This window comes from Schistocerca serialis, chromosome 2 (assembly GCF_023864345.2).
Source record: "Schistocerca serialis cubense isolate TAMUIC-IGC-003099 chromosome 2, iqSchSeri2.2, whole genome shotgun sequence".
Lineage (NCBI taxonomy): Eukaryota > Metazoa > Arthropoda > Insecta > Orthoptera > Acrididae > Schistocerca > Schistocerca serialis.
Genome location: NC_064639.1, coordinates 967,509,120 through 967,529,548, shown reverse-complemented (window position 1 = coordinate 967,529,548; position 20,429 = coordinate 967,509,120). Strand labels below are relative to the sequence as shown.

Genomic DNA, 20,429 nt, shown 5'->3' with positions numbered 1-20,429 from the left:
CGGGCGTGGTCGGCACTTGGACGGGTGACCATCCAGCTGCCATGCGCTGTTGCCATTTCTCGGGGTGCACTCAGCCTCGTGATGCTAATTGAGGAGCTACTCGACCGAATAGTAGCGGCTCTGGTCAAAGAAAACCATCATAACGACCGGGAGAGCAGTGTGCTGACCACACACCCCTCCTACCCACATCCTCAACTGAGGATGATATGGCGGTCAGATGGTCCCGATGGGCCACTTGCGGCCTGAAGACGGAGTGGTGGTGGATTAATTATTTGAAAGCCCGCAATTGGAGGTTTCTCCTCTGGGATTTGAGTCCTGCAAAGTGGTAATTCCTTTGTTCTCTGTTATTCAGCAAACTATGTGAAGTGTAAAAACCTTTGCAAAACCAGTAGAGATTTCTGTAGAGTGAGCCTCTCACAAAACACAATGTAATATCGGTTTTTCCTTCTGCAAGTAGGTTTCTGGAAATAGTGAAATTATATAGTAATTTTCACAACTAACACATGCTCTCAACAGAGGTCCTAATCTGTCAAGTTAAAGGCAGTTTGCGTGGGGCTCAGAGTCTAAATAAGTTGAGTGCAGGGAACGGTAACAGTTGGTGGGTTTAACAGACAGCAGTATCGGAGACGGTTGGAAAGTGTGGTAACCAGCAGTAACTACAGTTACATCAGGCGACTTCTCCAGTGGCGGACGCAGTTCAACAGCAGTACGACGGCAGTGTCTTCGAGTACTCCAGGGCAGTCTTCAATGTCAACTTCCACTACAACTAGTGGCATCACCATGGCGGAGGGAACCATCTCAGATCAGATAAGTGCCTGTGCAAATGGTGAGATAGTGTTTAACTCTGAAGTTCAAGCTCCACTTATAGAGCTCGCAAATACGAAACAGTCACCTAGTATGTGTCATTCTGAAAATGGAAGTGAGTTGATTAGTCTGAAATCAGAGTGCGAAAGTGTAACTAGTAGGAATTCAGGCAAGGGGAATGAATATGGGGGGAGATATGATGTCTCAGCTAATGCAAATGATCCAGGGATTGTGAAATAATATGAATACAATGGCAAATAATATCAGTGCAATTTGAACAGATACAGGTATACAGCGAACAGATATGGGCACATTGCAAACAGTTATGGATACAGTTCGGTCTGATATGGGTACAATGTGAACTGAAATAGGCTTTGCTATAAAAGAAGAAGTTGAAAAAATTACGGGTAACCTTGAAAAAGTAATTGATGATAAATTAAAATGTGTCCGAGTGGATATGGGGAAAATTACAGGCGAAGTTGTAATAGTAAAATCTAACATCGAACCAATGGAAAAAGATCTTGGGGAAAAAATTGATAAGATACAGATGGAACATTAGGGGCAAAGTAAGCAAATGTATAAAAGCGCAAGATGCTCATAAAAGCAATATAAACTTAGCAATTAGTGACATTGCCAATCGTGAAGTTGAGGGGGAGAAAGAAGTGGGCAAAATTAAAGATAAAATAGAGTCCAGTATCACTAGTGAAAATGAAGCTAAAAAACAAATGCAACAGATTAAAAGTGATTTAAATTCTTTAGCCTCCAACAGGCCCTTGGGCAAATACCGGATCTGTGAAACATTACACAGATGACAGAAGGTATCACCCAGTAAATTTCTTGGCTGCATGCAGGGATGCTTTTGTTCATGGCATGTCAGACGAAGCAAAAATGAAATACGTTAAACAGCATTTGGAGGGAGACTCACAGTCTTAGGCAAATGTTAAATGTAGTTCGTGCGAATCATACAAAGAGTTCGAAATGTGTTTTTTGAATAAATTCTGGAGCGATGCAAAACAGATGCGCATCGAAAATGAATTTTTAAACGGGCTGAGTTACATGTGCGGTAATGGGACGATGAGAGATTTTTACAAGCGTGAACTGGCAAGCTTATGCATGTGAAACATCCGTTGGGGTTTTTAACTGAAATCACCATGTTAAAAAGGTGATTACCCGATAATTTTCAGTGGGACCTTGTCCATTGTTCATGTGATTCCGTGGACGAATTTCTAGAATTTGTAGAAAAATTAGAGGGGGCTTTGAAGTTCAAACCTCCAAGCCAACCTGGTGGTAGTTATCAAAATGGGAATCCAAATAATCATCAACAAAATAATAATCGTGAGAGAAATCAAAGGAATTCTCAGGGAGATAGTAGCTGGAATGAGCAGAATGGTTGGAGAACAGACGGGAGTGATAACTTCCGTGGACGGGACCCAAGTAAAGAATGCAGCTTTGATGGGGGAAATTCGCGCGAAGTGCAATCGCATAACAACCAGTCAGGAAACTGATGTTCGCCACATCTCGAATTTGGAGATGGTGATCTGAAAAGGCAATGAGAAGGACTGGAGACAATGCTGATGGTAGAAATGTTGGTAGGTTTGGAGAAAGACAACAAATACGTAATATGGAGCATGTTAAAGAGAAAGGTTATATAGGTCGCTCTTTCAATAAAAGCAGGCGCGAACGGTGGAAGCATAGATTTGTGAGAAATTTAAGTAAAAGTAATGGGAATAAATTTGCGGGGAACGATGTAATTTATGAATGTGTAATGAATGAGTGTGTGAATGGTGATGAATGCAAAGATTCAGTGGTTCAAAAAGAAGTTACAGAGGGGATGAATTTTTTGAAAGCAAATTGTTTGGAGAGTTCTGAAAAGATATTAGCAAACAGTAGCAATTGCAGTAAGGAAGATGTTGTAGTTGCAAGTATTTGTGAGTCGGCAAAAAGCATCGATGTTAGTGAAGTGGTGTAGCTTTGGTCTCGCCAGCTGCAAGTGAGGGTGATTGTGTTTTAGTAGAAAGCGACAATGTTACTAAGGGAGGCTTAGCATTGATTTCGCCAGCAGTTGCAGTTAAAAATGTATCGGTGGAGGTAGATGATTTCTGTTTAAAGGAACAGAGCAATGGAATTTATGTCATGATGTAAAAGCTAGTATCAACTTCGGAGGAAGGAATTTACGGATTCTAGTCACGTATGGAGGCGAAACGAAACTTATTGATGAATGTGTCAATCTAAAATGTTTGTCAGAGTGTGAAAGTGAGAATGTATGTAAAATAGGATTGGAGGTTAATCTGGATGACAGGTGTGTAGAAATGGCAGTGTGTGCTGCTTTTTGTCCAATCACAGTGGAATGTAGCAAGTCTGGAAGTCCCAAAATTGTACGACAAAATAGCAGCAATTTGTGTAATGTAGCGGCGGAGGATTAAGTTGTGTACGATTCACGTAAAGTTAAACAATGGAAAATCCAGGATGGAATGTAACAATACCAGAGGAGGAAAGTTGGTACTCACCATATAGCGGAGATGCTGAGTCGCGATAGGTACAATAAAAAGATTCACACAATTAAAGCTTTCGGCCATTAAGGCCTTTGTCAGCAGCAGACACACACACACACACACACACACACACACACACACACACACACACACACACACACACACATAACGCAACTTGCACACACATCAGCAGTCTCAGAGATCTGAGACCACACTGTGAACAGCAGCACCAGTGCATGATGGGAGTGGCGATTGGGTGGGGGTAAGGAGGAGGCTGGAGCGGGGAGGGGGAGGGATAGTATGGTAGGAGTGGCGGGCAGTCAAGTGTTACAGTTTAGATGGAGGGCAGGAGAGAAGGTGCGGAGGGGGGAGGGGGTAAGTAGTGGAAAGGAGAGAAAATAAAAAGACTAGGTGTGGTGGTGAAATGACGGCTGTGTAGTGCTGGAATGGGAACAGGGAGGGGGAGGGATGTGTGAGGACAGTGACTAACAAAGGTTGAGGACAGGAGGGTTACGGGAATGTAGGATGTATTGCAGGGAAAGTTCCCACCTGCACAATTCAGAAAAGCTGAGTGAATTTATGTAGTGATTTAAATGGTGTATAAGCAGATAAGGTTGCTGAGATGAATATTTATGGTGATGATGGCTTAGGCATTAATGTATTCTTTCAGGAAGATAAAAGAGTTTAACAGTGAGTTGATGTGTAATTTTGTTGAAGCTGCAAGTGTCGATATTTTGGATGGGAAAAACTGTAAAGTTTTGCATGCTGTGGGTAGTGAATTGGCACAAGGTGTGGAAGAACTAACAGAAAATTTAGAGAGGGCTGAAGTAAATAGTCTGGATAGGGATAGTTTGTGTAATGAAGTTCATATAAATTGGTATATGAAGGAGGAGTGTGATTTTAGTGTGACGGATTGGCGTTTGTACAGTAAAATGTTACGGTCATTACTGCTGCATATGTGGAAAGGAGAGGAGTTTAAAATTGCTAAGGGTTTAGAAAAGGGAAGGAATGAATTAGGGGCAAAGGAAATATTTAATGCATTATTTTGGGATGAATACGAGATTGAGGGATGGATAGAACAGGGTGTGTGTACGCTAGAACTGGGAGAGAAGGGGCCAGACATAGAGAATGATTTATTAAGGGAGAAATGAAAAGCTGTTCTAATTGTAATTAGTGGTAGTAAATCTGGAGGGATAATTTTATATGTTTCACTTGGGGATTCATTAGTAATTTGTTAGTTTATTGTGGCACTGTACGTATGCAAGAGGGGGAAGTTTAGGCACTGAGGGTGCTTGGAGGTCAGTGACCTCGTGGGTTTAGGTAAAATATGTATTGATTTATGCTTTGTATAAGAGTGTGGCAAAGAATTTAACGATCAATTTTAAGGGTATTAAAATTGTAATTGTATGTGCACGCATTTTTTGGTGCATGGAAGTAAGAAGGATTTGTTAAAGTCAACTTGTGGGAATTTGAGCTTACAGTGATTCAGTCATTTGCCTTGTGACTTTGTTCCTAAAGTGTAGTTTTCTGCTGGAGGGAATCTTTAGTGAGGATCCTGGTTGGATTTGGGAAATGGTTTGTTGACGGGTTTCTACTTTTGGTTTTCGTTGTAGACAGATTTGTCATGATAAATGGTGGAGCTCGGAAGTCAGAGGCAGACACGATTTCTGCGAGGCACTTGGTCAAAAGACTGATGTGAGTTGATCAATACTTCGTGTTAAATCCATGTGAGCATGTACAATGCGAAGGAAAAATTAGTGCAAGGAAGGCGCCTTAGTGCTGAGTGGCACAAGAAGTGCATTTAAAAAAATATATTTCTTGTCCAAAAAATTGTTTGAGCATAACTGAACTGCAGGTATTTTTTAAATATGCCATTTCGTTCATAATTTGTGTTGGTTTAAGTTTAATTCAAAATTCATGCTGCTCCCAGACCACTACAAAAATTTGTAAACACTATTGGCCTGGAGTTTTAATCATTTAATTCTGTTCTTTGTAATTTGTTTTATACGTACTTATATGAACTGAAGGGTGCTACTTCTGAACATTCTGACAAGCCAGAATGTTAATAAGTGGAGGTGTGTGAGGTAACGGGCGAGTTGTGGTGCCCTGAAAATATTTTAAGTTCGGAGTTGGCGTGGCCGCACGGGCGGTTCGGCAAGCCGGGGCTTGTCAGCAACTGCGTGGTCCCGAACGTTAGCCGGAGCAAGAGGGGTAGCACCAGTGCATGGTCCAAGCCAACCGCGTGGCTGGGAATTCCATGTTGACACTGTGTTGAGGACTGTGCTTTGTGTCGATGAAGATTTGTATGCCGGGAGTGCCAAAGATGGTGGACTTTGTGAAACCATAGTGGCAGACATTTCACAGTTCATGTAGAAATTAACATTTTGCCATCCACACAAATTTATTTGCTTGGCGCCGGCAGTGCTAATTCAGATTACTTGGCTTATCGCCAGTCGCTTGCCACCTTTCCATTGATGACAAGCATCAAACACATTGACTTTTGAACGCTTTAATTTTTAAGGAAAGCCTTTATTTGTCATATTGTTCCAAAAACTCTAATTTTCTTTTCAAGTAACTTCTCTGCAAGTTCTACATTGTTATAATAATTATCCATGTAGAGGTGATGCCACTTTCCATAAGAAGGTGTCAATAGTTCCATCACTATTTTTTGCTAAAGGTTATCCAGTGCCAAAATATATCTTGAATAACAAAATGTATCCCGTACTCGAATCACACAGCATCCGAATGAGTATGCCATATTTCGCAATTTTCGATGGATTGTAAACTTTAAAATTTAACTGTCCAAGCCACAGTATCATTCCTTCATCAACTGAGATGTTTTGACTTGGATGAAACGTTTCTTTAAACTTTTTGGAAAAATAATCAATTATGAATTGCACTTTGAAAAGCCGGTCGGCATTATCCGGTTTATTGTTGTTGTCGGAAAAATGTAAAAATGATAACATTTGTCTGAATCAGTTGTGGGACATCGTTTTGCAAAATATCTGTGTGTCTATCAACAGATTCATTGCCAGTAATCATTTATCCTTGCTTTTTTTACAATTCTGACAAGGATAGCAAGTCCAAATCATTTTCTAAGTTCGGGTCCCGTAACGTCACAAATTCGGCATTTTTTTATCCAGTTTCCTTCTATTGCAATTTTGACTGTAATACTTGTTGGTTTTGTTGCTAATACATTCAAATAGATCATTCCCAATATACAATTCTACGATATCCATGATGCTCTGTGTATCTTTGCGAAATGTGTGTGGACCCAGAGATCCTTCAAATTTATTATTGGTTCTCAGTAAATCATAGTCTTTCTTCTTCGTCTGATTCATCCAAATCAGTTGGCAACCATAGCGTTTGCCAAATTTTTCTTGGACGTATTTCACTATCTTCCGATGATTCTACTTCACTTTTATTTTTTTGGTATCCAATGTCTTCTTCTCAATCGGCCAAGTCATCTGGAATGTCAGACAAGACGTCCATGAATTCATCGTAAATAATCGTATCGTCTCTTTCATCTGCCATGATGAAAGTACACAAGTACTTATAAAAAAAAAAATGTTGACGTGTGTAACTTATTGTTACCTAAAAAACACCAACAGAATGAAAAAGATAGCAAAGTGCTGTCACCAGTCACTGCGCAATACTACGCTCATGACACCATTCTGGTGTCGCCAGCCACTGCGCAATACTATACACACGACACCACTGTGGTGTCGCCAACCGTTGACCACTATTTCGAACATGACACAACTGTGGTGTTGCTGGTCAGCAAAGTGTTGATAATAGCCAGAGGAACTATGATACCTTAAGAAGACATGTACATTACCATTATTTGCACGACGATTCTGATGGTATAATCAGATTTTCAATATGTTTATTAGTTTAAAGTTTAGTCTCCGACTGTAAATTATACACGTTACACCCAGCAACGTATTTCCAAAATCTAAACAGTCCATCTGATTTTCTCGACTGACGTGTCTTTAGAAAACTATTAGTGTAAACCTAAATTGGTATGAATTGCAGGCATGTAACTTGAATAGTACCTGAGTTATTGGAGGTCAAAGTGGCTGATTACTACTGATTGTGTCAGGCCATTAGTACTCCACAGTTACTCGAGAAAACAGTAGCAGCATGCTTATAAATATTTTTATTCATCTATGACTTTGTTTATATCCGATATATACTATTCATGAATAAATTGGTCAAATATTTACTGTTTTAGAAAGGACAGAGACATTAGACTACTGGCCTACTTTTGCTTCTATTTCTTTGATATATGTTTATTTAATTTGCTTATGTATTTAATAATGTGTGTTAGAGCGTGTTTATGGTCCAGCCATAAGAATATTTATTTAATTTCACGTTATTTAAATGTAAATCTAGTATTTCGTATGTGTTTCAATATGTTTGAGAGTGTGTATTGGCTAGGAGACATGGCGGGAGCACTCTAGTCAATCACAGCACTCCTTACTACGGTAGGCGACTACCGAAGTCAATGGAGGGACTGTATGGAAAAGGGGGAGGAGCATCGGGTGGCACAGGACATGGGGGGAGAGCTGGACAGAAGGCGCGATGGATGGTCGCAGAAAATACTTGGAGAGTGTTGAGCAGTTTGTGCCTGGCTGCGGGAGATAGAAATATTTTGTAGTGCTAACTTGTGCACTTGTGAGATTTCCATGGCTTCTGCAGTGAAGACGTAGTATGCATTTAGAAGTGAATATCTCGCAAGCTATGTTGTTGGTCGTAACTAATTATGTGAAGTAGGAATCTATTGTTTCCGTGTTATTTAACTTATACTTTATTTAATTGCTGGACCATCAACACCTATAAGTGTTTTGCAGTAATAAATGGCATTCTTAAAGGTACTTCTGCTATCGTACTCATCATTTAAAGTCATTAAAAATAGTACCTGCAGATTTTATTTAATTGCAATCTTTCATTTATAAATTTCTATGTTACACTCAAAATTCGTAATTGCCGAGCGATAGGAACCTTCGACCATTCGATTCATGTATATATTCATATTGTATACTGTAGACTCAGCAGTATTTGGCTTGTAATGCAGCAACTACATATCCCAGTCCCTAGACAATGAAACCAGCCAAAAGTTTTAATATTTCAACTCTGAGTCTGAGGGTACATAGTTAAGGGCCACCATTAAACCATTAATTATTTGAAAGCCCACAAGTTTTAACCTCTGTGGCGGGAGCATGACACTTGTGTTATTCCTCGTTTCCTACGTATAGTGAAAAAATTTTTCTTCGAGTAAACTTGAGTTTTGGGACATGAAGCGAATTAGCTCAAAAATATGCCAGTAAGGATTTCTAAATATCTACTGATCTCCTCATAAGGGATACCACAGTTCTCTCTGTTATGCATTCCAAAGACTTCCAAGTTCCACTTCAGAAACGTTGATATTTCTGATTTATTATCTTCATTTCCCAAAACAATATTCTGTGTCTGATTCAAAATATGAGAAGTACACCACATTTCTTGTGCTTATCTCTGTTGCACTGGATAGTACAAAAAATGCAAACTATTTAGTAGGCACAATATCTTAGACTTGTTTGCTTAATCATTGTGTCTAGCATCCTCTAATTTCAGGTGAAAGTATTTCCACTGATATTCTACACATAGTATCATACAAGTTAGCGACCTATGAGCCAACTACCCTTCATACAGCATTGTATTGTGCGTGGCCTCCTTCCTCACCCGCGAGCTACACGACCTCTGCCAATTGAAGAAAACAATCCAATGTAAACATAAACATGCAGAATTGTTTTCCCTCCCATCCCCAGTGGTGGTCATGGTTCTTGCTGGTGCAAGCCTTGCCAAAGGTAGCACTGTCACCACTAGCACTACACAGCTGCCACCAATCATGTGCTTCCAACTGCTGTGACACAGCTATACAGGCTGCCGCTCAGCTAATCTAAGCCAGATGCACACCAGGAGTTGCTCAGTGGCAGGTGTTGCTCGGTAGCCAAGTGCTGACCACCCAGTCCGTTAATACGGAGTTCCCTTTGTCAAGCACAGTAGCAGCTCATAAGGAGTTACTCTGTGAACAACCCTCCACAATGCCTCCATACGGAGCTCCCATTGCTGAGTGCATCGGTCTCTCTGAACTGATGTTCACCCACATCCAAATATGAAGGAGTACATAGCTGGCTGCCTGTTAAACTGCTGGGCCATCATCGAGTGCCTCTTCTGCATCACTTTACAGGCCGTCACCACCAACATCGTCACTGAGTTATCACCTTATGGGACACTATCTACTACAGATCTGCTCATAACCCAAGACCAGAGAGCACTTCGCAGTCCGTGTGTCAATCTGGTGGGCCATTGCTGGTGCCTTCACCACATCTCTTCAATAAAGTTTGACTTACTAAAGTTGATTGTTTTAGCTACCTGGGTTCATAACTAGTACCGTGTCATTCCAACCACTCAGTCATGAAAACAAAATTGGTGACTAGGATAACTGGTTTTTGAGTTGTTTTCCCTAGTGACACACTTAGTGCTCTCACACAGTTGCCTTTCTTTGGTGCATTTTTTCCAGGCTGTTGGCAATATTTCTGCTGTGACACAGCAGTCCTTGGTTGTTTCTCGCCCCGTCCCCAACGTGGCCACCACAACACTTGTCATTCAGGCTTTCAATGATGCCATGACCAGTCTTAATCCTCTAGCTGGAACAGTACTGCATGGGCTCTGTGATCCATGACTATTCTTGTCGTTGATCTTTTCTCCTCCTATGCTCCAGTGCTTTGGCACTTAACATCCTTCAGTCTCTTAACCCTGCTGTTGACCTTCCCTCTATTTGCAGTACTCACCTGCAGGCCAGCCGATGGCCTACAACGCTTCTAAGTCCCCTTCCGGGCCCTCTTTCCTGGTGGATCCTCTCACTTGACGTGACCTTTTGTCCCACTGTGTTCTCCTTCACCCCAGACGGCACTGACAAAGACTCTAACACCTGTCAATGCACAGTAAATGCACTGTTGATACATTTAACTTTGTTAAATTTAACTTCATATGAGTTCATTGTTCTATCTATCTGGATTCGTACCTAGTAGCATGTCATTCCCACTCGGTCATGTAAACAGAACTATCTATGAAGAATACAATGACAAATCTCAGGGTCCGCAGCTCGTGGTCGTGCGGTGGCGTTCTCGCTTCCCGCGCCTGGGTTCGATTCCTGGCGGGGTCAGGGATTTTCTCTGCCTTGTGATGACTGGGTGTTGGGTGATGTCCTTAGGTTAGTTAGGTTTAAGTAGTTCTAAGTTCTAGGGGACTGATGACCATAGATGTTAAGTCCCATAGTGCTCAGAGCCAGAGCCACAAATCTCAGGATACTAAGATAATAATGGAATTTCCAGAACGTGAACTGCTTGCCTGCTGATGAATGGTGGGTCACACACTGAGGGAAGAAAAAATTTAATAAAAGGTGTGTGCATCACTCCCCCCCCCCCCCCCCCCCCCACACACACACACAAACAGCTCTTTATTTATCATTTATAACCCTTTAACATAAACCCACTTTGTGTCTACTGTACCAAAAAATGTCCTCTTTACAAACCTCAAAGCACCTAATATCTATCTTTTCCCTTTCCTCTAAGGGGCATCTCATTATTTAGAATAATCTAAATTAATGTAACACTAATGTTTCCAGTAGATTCATCCACTTGCAATGGTTATCTTATTGTCTGTGTTAATAATTGTGCTCTGTACTATTACAGATGTGAAAATAGATCTAATGATTAAATGGCATCAAAATAATTAGTGTGGGGTTGGAAAATGGCATTTTTATAGAAATGTGGGTAAGTTACTATGCACTGCACGGAGAACACACCACCATGGCTAAGATATGAAACCAACACCCACAACAATAGTACAAGTTTATATGCCTACTAGCAGCTCCACAGATGATGAAGGAATTGACAGAATGTATAAAGAGCAAAAAGAAATTATTCAGGAAGAAGGAAATTTAATTGGATGGACTAAAATTTGGTAGCAGAAAAAGGAAAAAAAAGAAAGAATTGTAAGACATTGTGGACTGAAGAAATCAAAGAGGAAGCAACCTTGCACAATTTAATTATTCCTAACATTTGGTTGAAGAACCACGAAAGAGGATCCTATTCATGGAAGAGACCTGGAGAAACCAAAAATTTTCAAATAAATTGTATGAAGATAATACAGAGTTAAAGAGGGTCTTGCCTTACTGCAAGAATACAATTTTTGTTTTGTTTAATTGTTGTAAGAAGCTGTATCAACTTATAATTCACTATTATTATCTGGAAGCACAGGAAAAGTGCTTAAAATTCCATGACGGTAACACAGATTTAGAAACCAAATTCTAAAATGCAAAACCTTCCCATCTGCTGATGTACCGCCACAAATGAAGTTTCTAAGCAAATTATGCCTGAGTTTTATAAGTTCTTCATATTTAAGTCTGCAGGCGAAATGGAAGTAAAAAATTAAACAAGAGCACAAGTACAGATAATATTTACCAACCATACAATGCAGATGTACTGTGTGGCCATATGAGGTGGCTCTCACTTCAGAGTTACAATTACAATTCTTTGTAACCACCTTATATCTGGTAGCACCACTGATTTATTTTTCATACACTGAATAAAAATGCTTAGTATTCAAAATGACACAATATGTTCACATACAATAAATCTGAACTATAAGCAATGAAATTAATAACCAGGGCACTGAGTAGCACACAGAAACATAAATAAGTGCTGATATATAACAGCTAACCTTACGAACCTCCCTTCTTCAAAGAATACACAGACCGCAGAACCTGAACAAGCACTCTTCGGGTATGTGTATTCTGAAAAAGAACTCAGTTCACAAGATCAGCTACGATGTTCCAATTTTTTTAATATGCTTATTTGCCACTCAATGCCTCTACTATATGCTTAGTATTATCTTCCTTTACTCTACTGCTAATCTTCGACTTGGGACATCGCAGTTCACCTAATGTGACCTATATGCATTACAATAAAATAAAAATTTGTTATGGTACTGACTTTGCCAACAGTTTCAGCAAGACGATTGACCCCAAACAGCAAAGGCCAAGAGATTGACCGGCGATTGTGTGAGGAGCTCCTGCCCAAGTCAGCTTGCCGTAGTACTTCTACCAGAACAATGTATGATGCATGATAGAATGGAGGGCCTTCCTTGTACAGTACTGAAAAGTAGAGAACAATGCATTACTGTTAATATTCTGATGGAATAGAGGCCACTAAATCATTATTAACCCTGCTGTTCTGTTCATTTTTACTATACAAATGTACTGTTCAGGTCAATGTGGACTATACCATTTAGGAAGGACTTCTAATCACTTCTCCCACATACTACGAATTGTGGAGAGTTTATCAGTACGTCATCTTTCCTCTCTTGTCACAAGACATGTGACATTTAGAATGTTTCTAGGAACATGGTTGCTAGAAATAGATTTCGCTCAGTATCCTCATCCCACAAACTTTTTGTAGATTCCTCATGTGAGCAATACACACCCGAAAGGAATAGGAGTCCCAAGTATGAGTGAAAAAGATAATCATCCATGTTTGTCCATTGTTAACTGTAAACTCATTATCCCTCAATATTTGTCACCTCTATTATTTCATTCTGAAGTGCTGTCGAAAATAATATTTCAAATGAACTTTCTACATCACTTACTGTGCTGCTCCCATATCTAGTAACTCCCAGGGTACTCCTGATGATGTTCAAAGCAAGAAGGTGACCGTGTTGTGCTGGTGGTTGAAATTGCCATTCTATATTCTCATTTTTAGAACCAGAAGTCTGTACATTACTTTGAACAGACTGTGGACTGTCGTCAATGTCATCAGAATACTCACTCTGAGATGCATTACTGACATGGTCTTTGAACTCATAAAGTGATCCTTCGTCTGTTGAGCTATGTGCTAATCTTTCCAACTAAGTGTCAGTCAATGATGTAACCATCATGATGTCACAATTCAGACTGATCACAAACAATAGAGAACACAAACTGAGCAGAAACAACAGATAATTCTAACAGTTGACAAGACGTAATGACAAGTCCATTGTTGTAAATGCAGTACCTTTCTTGACTTGTTGAATGTTGAGAGTAAGTATGAACAATGAAAGTCATTACTACTATAAAATATGAGACAAGCAGAAAGTATTTGACTTTAGAGTAATCATATTAATGTTGGGTCACACTGACCCAAACATTACATATGTAACACTTATGGTTTAGGACCAGATGACTTAAAACGTTTTAACAACTTACTGCCCTTGTATTTTCAGAAGTCACCAAATGTCATAAAGTTATTTTGATATTTAAATTATAAGAAATGAAATTTATAACCATTTCGGTCATATGGACTCAAACAGAACAGCAGGGTTAATAAAGACTCACATAATAATTAAAGCAATTTACTGAGTGTATCTCAACTGTAAGTATATAACAGACCACAATTTAATGAAAGAGACTGATTGCAAATTGAACTAAATCAATTCCCTGGACAAATAGGCAACATATTTTCTGGGTATCATGCTGTAATCGTTTTATTTTTTTATCTTCATGATGTTCCACAACATATTTGTGTCCCTCTCCTTTCCCCACAGAATGAAAAACTAAACAGGTATTAGCAAATACATTGTTTTGTTTCCACCATGGAAAAAGGAAGATAATTAGGGCACAGTGTCCCAGAGCATACCAGGAAATTGCATCAGGAAAACCAACAGTGTAATTCTAACAAGTAAATGGTGAGAAAACATGGGTAGGCAGGAAGGCCAATCAACAGGTCAAACATAAGCAAAGGTCTAAAAGAAAATAAAAGCATGGATGAGAGATAAATAATCAGTAGCTGGGAAAATAAGCAACAAATTGTGGAGATGAAGGGGTTAAGCACAGCAAAATACAGTGCTCTCTGGCACCAGCTACAGGTTAGAAACTGCACACTTTGACACAATGAACAAAGCTCGTTAACAATGTACAAATCTCTCACTCACTCAATTGCCCATTACTTCACACTCGGGCATTCAGTGGCCGCAGTGGGGTGGAGCGAGTAACAAACATACAGCATGCGCAAAGTTTCAAACCATACTTTCAGAAGGTCATAACTGAGTAGTATCAGAATTATGGCCCAAATTTTAATGCAGGATAGACTGCTGCAGCTGGTATCTTCCAAGTGTGCTTTATTCTTCTTAAAATATGAGGTCAACCTGGTGATGTTTTCTTGTCAGTCCACATCCATAAAGGTGTTCTTTGTGATGTCTACGGAATACGGGGAAATAATAAGATCCAGGTGCAAGACCTACACAATCCAACCACCCAGCACTTACTATTCCAGTCCTGTCACAGGTTTATCGTACTCCATCAGGGTACAAGGCCCTGGGAGTAGACAACATTTCATTACAACTACTGACAGCCTTGGGAGAGCCAGGCCTAACAAAACTCTACCATCTCGTTTGCAAGATGTATGAGACAGGCGAAATATCCTCAGACTTCAAGAAGAATATAATAATTCCAATCCCAAAGAAAGCAGGTGTTGACAGATGTGAAAATTACCGAACTATCAGTTTAATAAGCCACGGACGCAAAATACTAACATGAATTCTTTACAGATGAATGGAAAAACTGGTAGCAGCAGACCACGGGGAAGATCAGTTTGAATTCCACAGAAATGTTGAAACACATGAGACAATACTGACCCTATGACTTATCTTAGAAAATGGATTAAGGAAAGGCAAACCTACGTTTCTAGCATTTGTAGACTTAGAGAAAGCTTTTGACAATGTTGACTGGAATACTCTCTTTCAAATTCTGAAGGTGGCAGGAGTAAAATACAGGGAGCGAAAGGCTGTTTACAATTTGTACAGGAACCAGATGGCAGTTATAAGGGTCGAGGGGCATGAAAGGGAATCAGTGGTTGGGAAGGGAGCGAGACAGGATTGTAGCCTATCCCCGATGTTATTCAATCTGTATATTGAGCAAGCAGTAAAGGAAACTAAAGAAAAATTTGGAGTAGGTATTAAGATCCATGGAGAAGAAATAAAAACTTTGAGGTTCGCCAATGACATTGTAGTTCTGTCAGAGACAGCAAAGGACCTGGAAGAGCAGCTGAATGGAATGGACATGGTCTTGAAAGGAGGATATACGATGAACATCAACAAAAGCAAAACAAGGATAATGGAATGTAGTCGAATTAAGTCGGGAATTCTGAGGGAATTAGATTAGGAAATGAGACACTTAAAGTAGTAAATGAGTTTTGCTATTTGGGGATCAAAATAACTGATGATGGTCGAAGCAGAGAGGGTATAAAATGTAGACAGGCAATGGCAAGGAAAGTGTTTCTGAAGAAGAGAAATTTGTTAACATCAAGTATAGATTTAAGTGTCACGAAGTTATTTCTGAAAGTATTTGTATGGAGTGTTGCCATGTATGGAAGTGAAACATGGACGATAAATAGTTTGGACAAGAAGAGAATAGAAGCTTTTGAAATGTGGTGCTACAGAAGAATGCTGAAGATTAGATGGGTAGATCACATAACTAATGAGGAGGTATTGAATAGAATTGGAGAGAAGAAAAATTTGTGGCACAACTTGACTAGAAGAAGGGAACGGTTGGTTGGGCATATTCTGAGGAATCAAGAGATTACCAATTTATTATTGGAAGGCAGTGTGGAGGGTAAAAATTGTAAAGCGAGACCAAGACATGAATACACTAAACAGATTCAGAAGGATGTAGGTTGCAGAAGGTACTGGGAGATGAAGAAGCTTGCACAGGATAGAGTAGCATGGAGAGTTGCATCAATCCAGTCTCTGGACTGAAGACCACAACAACAACAACAACAACAACAACAAGTACAATTTTGTATTCTGAACTTTTTCACACTGTTCACCATGTTTCCCCTCCTTTTTTGTGGTTTACTATTATTCTTTTGCTACTAGGTATAGCTATTTGTTCAAACACTGTGCTTTTAACAGTGTGAATATTGTAACTTCATTATGTATTTCCTCCTCTTTGGTTGTTTATCTACGTGTCACCACCCTAACAAAGTGTATGTTCAAAACCAACAACTTTTGCCTTGATTTTCTGTATGTGGTAAGTTTTTTGCAGGGTTAAGAGATGTTTTTTATTGTTGATTCTAGTTAGTTTCATGTCTTGTTCTCTAGTGGTTGGTTTGTGGTTATGTTCTCTTAGGTGTTCTGCAGATGTGGTGTGGTTTGGCCCCTTACGTCTAAGCTCTCGTATGTTCTTTGTATCTGACATCGAATGCTCTACCTGTTTGTCCCATTTATTTGCCTTCACAAGTGTTACACTAGTTGATATATACCTGCTTTCTGGGATATGTCTCCGTTTTTTGTCAGTTTTGTAGTGTATTTATGTATAGAATTGTCTGTTGTGTATGATACATTTATCCCCTGTCTTTTGAAAATGTTGGTGATTTTATGTGAGAGTTCGTGTTTTTATGTCATTCTTGTGTTTTCTTTCATCTTCTTCTGATTATTCTGTCTAGGTGTTATGGTAAGCGCGTTTGTGTTTGGTTCTGTCATGTTGTTGTCTGTGGTTTGGTGCTTTCTGCTTTATTTTACTTTTAATTTTGTTATTTAGCTTTGTGACTATGTTACTACTGCAACCGCTGTTTTGTGCTATGTGTATTATTATGTCCAGTTTTTTGGTAGTTTTCTTTTGTGAATGGCACTGTGTTGAATCTATGGAGCATGTGTCAAAGTGCTGCTTGCTATTTTGAGTGTGGGTGGTTCGAGGATTGGGGAATGATAAGGTCCATTGCTGCGGGTTTACGCTAAATTTCAATTTTTGTTTTTTGATTGTTATATCCAGAAAATTAATTTAGTTATTCTGTTCTCTGTCAATTGTGAATTTTATATTTTTATGTCCCTTCTTGATGTCAGTGTGTAGTTTTTCAATTTTTGTTTGTGGTTAATCTGTTAAGCAACGAATGTCATCCATATACTTGAACCAATACAGTATGTTGTATTCTTTTGCTACTATTTTTGTGAAAATGACCTGTTCAATTGTGATTTACAAAAATATTTGCTAAGGCTCCTGAAACTGGGGACACCATTGTTAATCCCTCTTCTTGTAAATAAAATTCATTATAGAAATGGAAGTAATTCTGTTCTGTTATGAGCTTCCTTAATCTGTTCATCAGGGAGTTGACTAAGTTTTCAGGTTCTTATCTATGATTTCTATTGTTTCTGGTACTGGTATCTTGGAACACGTTTTCTACATCAAATTAGAGTAGCATTGCTTTGTCTGGGATTTTTATATATTTATTTGTTGTATTAGCTGTGTAGTGTTTTAATGGTTCTGTGTTCTTGTACTTTGAAATTTTCTGGCAGTAATTTTTACATGTATTCTGCAAGCTGGTATGTGGGGAATTTTCTGGAATCCTGGTCTCACAGAAAGATTTTGTTTGTGGATCTTTGGTTGGCTTCGGAGGACAGGCGCAGTGGGATTAATCTGTGCCAACTTTCAGTTCTCCATGTTATCCAGCATGGTGTCTACATTTTTCAGGGTGTTTTTTACTTTTGTCTGGAATCTGTTTGTTGGGTCTGATTTTGTAATGTTGTTTTGTGAAATGATTTCTTGTGTTTTTCCAATGTATTGTTCTCTGTCTATCAGTACTACTGTGTTCACACTGTCTGCTTTAGAAATGATAACATTTTCATTTTGAAGTTTTCTCTTAAGTTTTCTGAGTGTTGCAGATTCTGTGTTTTTGTTGTTTTTGTGCAGTTATGTTTTTATACAGGTAATTATATTATGTATTTCTTTTTTTTTAGTTCTGTAGTTGGTCCAATGTTGACACTATTGGTTTCATTCCTATCTTGCCTTGTCAAAACACTTCCTGCTTCTATAATTAGATTTTCTATGTATTCTGCAGAGGATGGCCACACAAAAAAACTTGTTATTCACTCCATGCCAGACATTTTCATGTGGTCCATACCAGAAATTCAGAGGACTCTGTTTCTGAATTTACATAGTATTTCTGAATTTACATAGTATTTTAATCCTTTCCCCAACAGCTGTCTTTCTTTACTGCTTAGTTCTGTGTCTGTAAGGTTCACTAATCTTGTGTAGAATTTGTGCGTGTGTGTAAAGGTATTGTATTGTGCCTGTAGTTTTTTGAGTTGGTTGCTCTTTCTTCTATGAACTGTTTCCTTTCTTTGTACAGCAGTTTTTGTGTTCCTTTTGACCTTGTTGAGCAGATGGGAGAAAACTGTCAAACTATTAATGGTGTTTGCAAGTTGTAAATGTGTCTCATATAACTCGTAATTTAGTTCTTGTTTTGTAGGGTATAGGAATTTGATTTCATATTTTAACCACATTTTCTGAGTGTCAAGCATTGCTTGTTGGGTGCTGGGTGAACTGTTTTTAATCTTTACATTGATATGTTTAGACACAAGATCGTTACAATTGCATATTTTGTTGAATTTTATTTGTTGTGTGGTCTTATGAATGTTCAGCTGGATTCTTCTGAATTTCTGGTAGAGATCACATGAAAATGTCTGGCGTGGAGTGAATAACAAGTTTGTTTGTGTGGCCATCCTCTGCAGAAAGCACAGAAATACTTGGTTTTGTAAATAAAACTACCCTTTCTTACTGCAACTTCATTTATTTTTCCCAGGCGCATTTTGCCTTTTACTTGCTATAAGGCATCTTCAGCGGAATCTATAACGATACAGTTTTGTTATTTTTAGATTATCGAACATTTCACGTCACATGAGAGGAAATGCGGATCACAGCAAACTTTAAGTAATTACTTACTCAAATAAAGAAACATGACACGAACTGTTTGATAATCTAAAAATAACAAAACAATATCATTATAGATCCCACTGAACGTGCCTTAGAGCAAGAAAAAGGCAAAATGCCTCTGGGAAAAATAAATTAAGTTGCAGCACGAAAAGGAGGTTTTATTTACAAAAAAAGTACTAATGTGACTTCTTTACAGTAATTAGTAATCTGTCTTTTCCTACATTGCCGATATTTCTACCTGGAGTTTTCATTGTTTAACTTCAAACAAATGCTAGGATGGTTCCTTCAATCAGGCCAAAGTTAATTTCTTTCTCCATCACTGTGCAACTCAACTACTGCTCCACCACCAGTGATCCCAAGGCCAATGAGATGTTAAAACTCTGATATTCCATCCATATTTTTATACAGTAATATGGATTCACACAGATAGCAATAAAAATGTTTACTTAAATGCCTTCATGCATCTTTCATTATTTTAATCTCATATTCACGCTCTCCAAATAACCAGTGTGCATGGAGATGAAGAATATATGCAGATTCCTTCTTGAAAATCATTTCTTAAATTTTCTAAATGTGTTTTGTAAGATTTTCAATGCATTTTTTGGAGAGTTTGACAGCTGAAATTTTACAGCATTTGAATTACTCTCTCCAGAACAGTAAATAAGCTTGTGACTATTTAGTAGGTAGGCAGGTATGCAGGATAGCTGTCAAGTTTGAAAATGAGGAGAGATGTAGGCCTAGTGACAAACTTCAGCTGTGAGGGTAGGTCATGAATCATACCTGGATAGCTCAGTCAGTAAGAAACGTGCCTATGAGAGATGTGGTCCTGGACCTGGGTCCACCTGACACTCAGTTTTAATCTATTATCAAGTTTCAAAACAGAACACATTCCACTTCAGGGTGTAAAATTAATTCTAGATGTCTGTTGCCATCCCCACTATTCTACTCTGTAAACATTTCATTTCCTTTTTAGTTCAATCTGAAATGAGTTTTACACATCTGAGTACTAGTTCATGATAGGCCATACAAGTGTATGAATAGATCTCTTAATAAACAAATTTCAGTCTGCGATTGGGGATCAAAGCTTGTCAATGTACCTACAACAATGACTATGTAATCATACTACTTCAGCACAAGATACGTCGCTATTTCTAGATCTGTATTTGTAGGTCATGGCAGACTCCAGCTGTAATTCGTTAGTCCTCTATTCAAACACTATTATATATTTACATTCCATTGAGTGCACCACTTTAGGGCATAGTCTATTTATACTTTGGTGGGAAGTCCAAATACAGATCCTTCTCAGGTTTTGGAGCTTGGTCACCAAATATCTAGATATCAATGTT

General features: G+C 38.8%; 1 protein-coding gene across 1 annotated transcript in view; it reads right to left on the bottom strand.

The window, feature by feature from the left end:
* LOC126458362 (tRNA-splicing endonuclease subunit Sen2) overlaps positions 1-20,429 on the bottom strand; it is a 52,054-nt gene that overhangs the window by 11,054 nt on the left and 20,571 nt on the right. Inside the window, 1 exon segment of the mRNA XM_050095332.1 lies at positions 12,338-12,498. Within this exon segment, the coding sequence (XP_049951289.1) occupies positions 12,338-12,498 (161 nt within the window).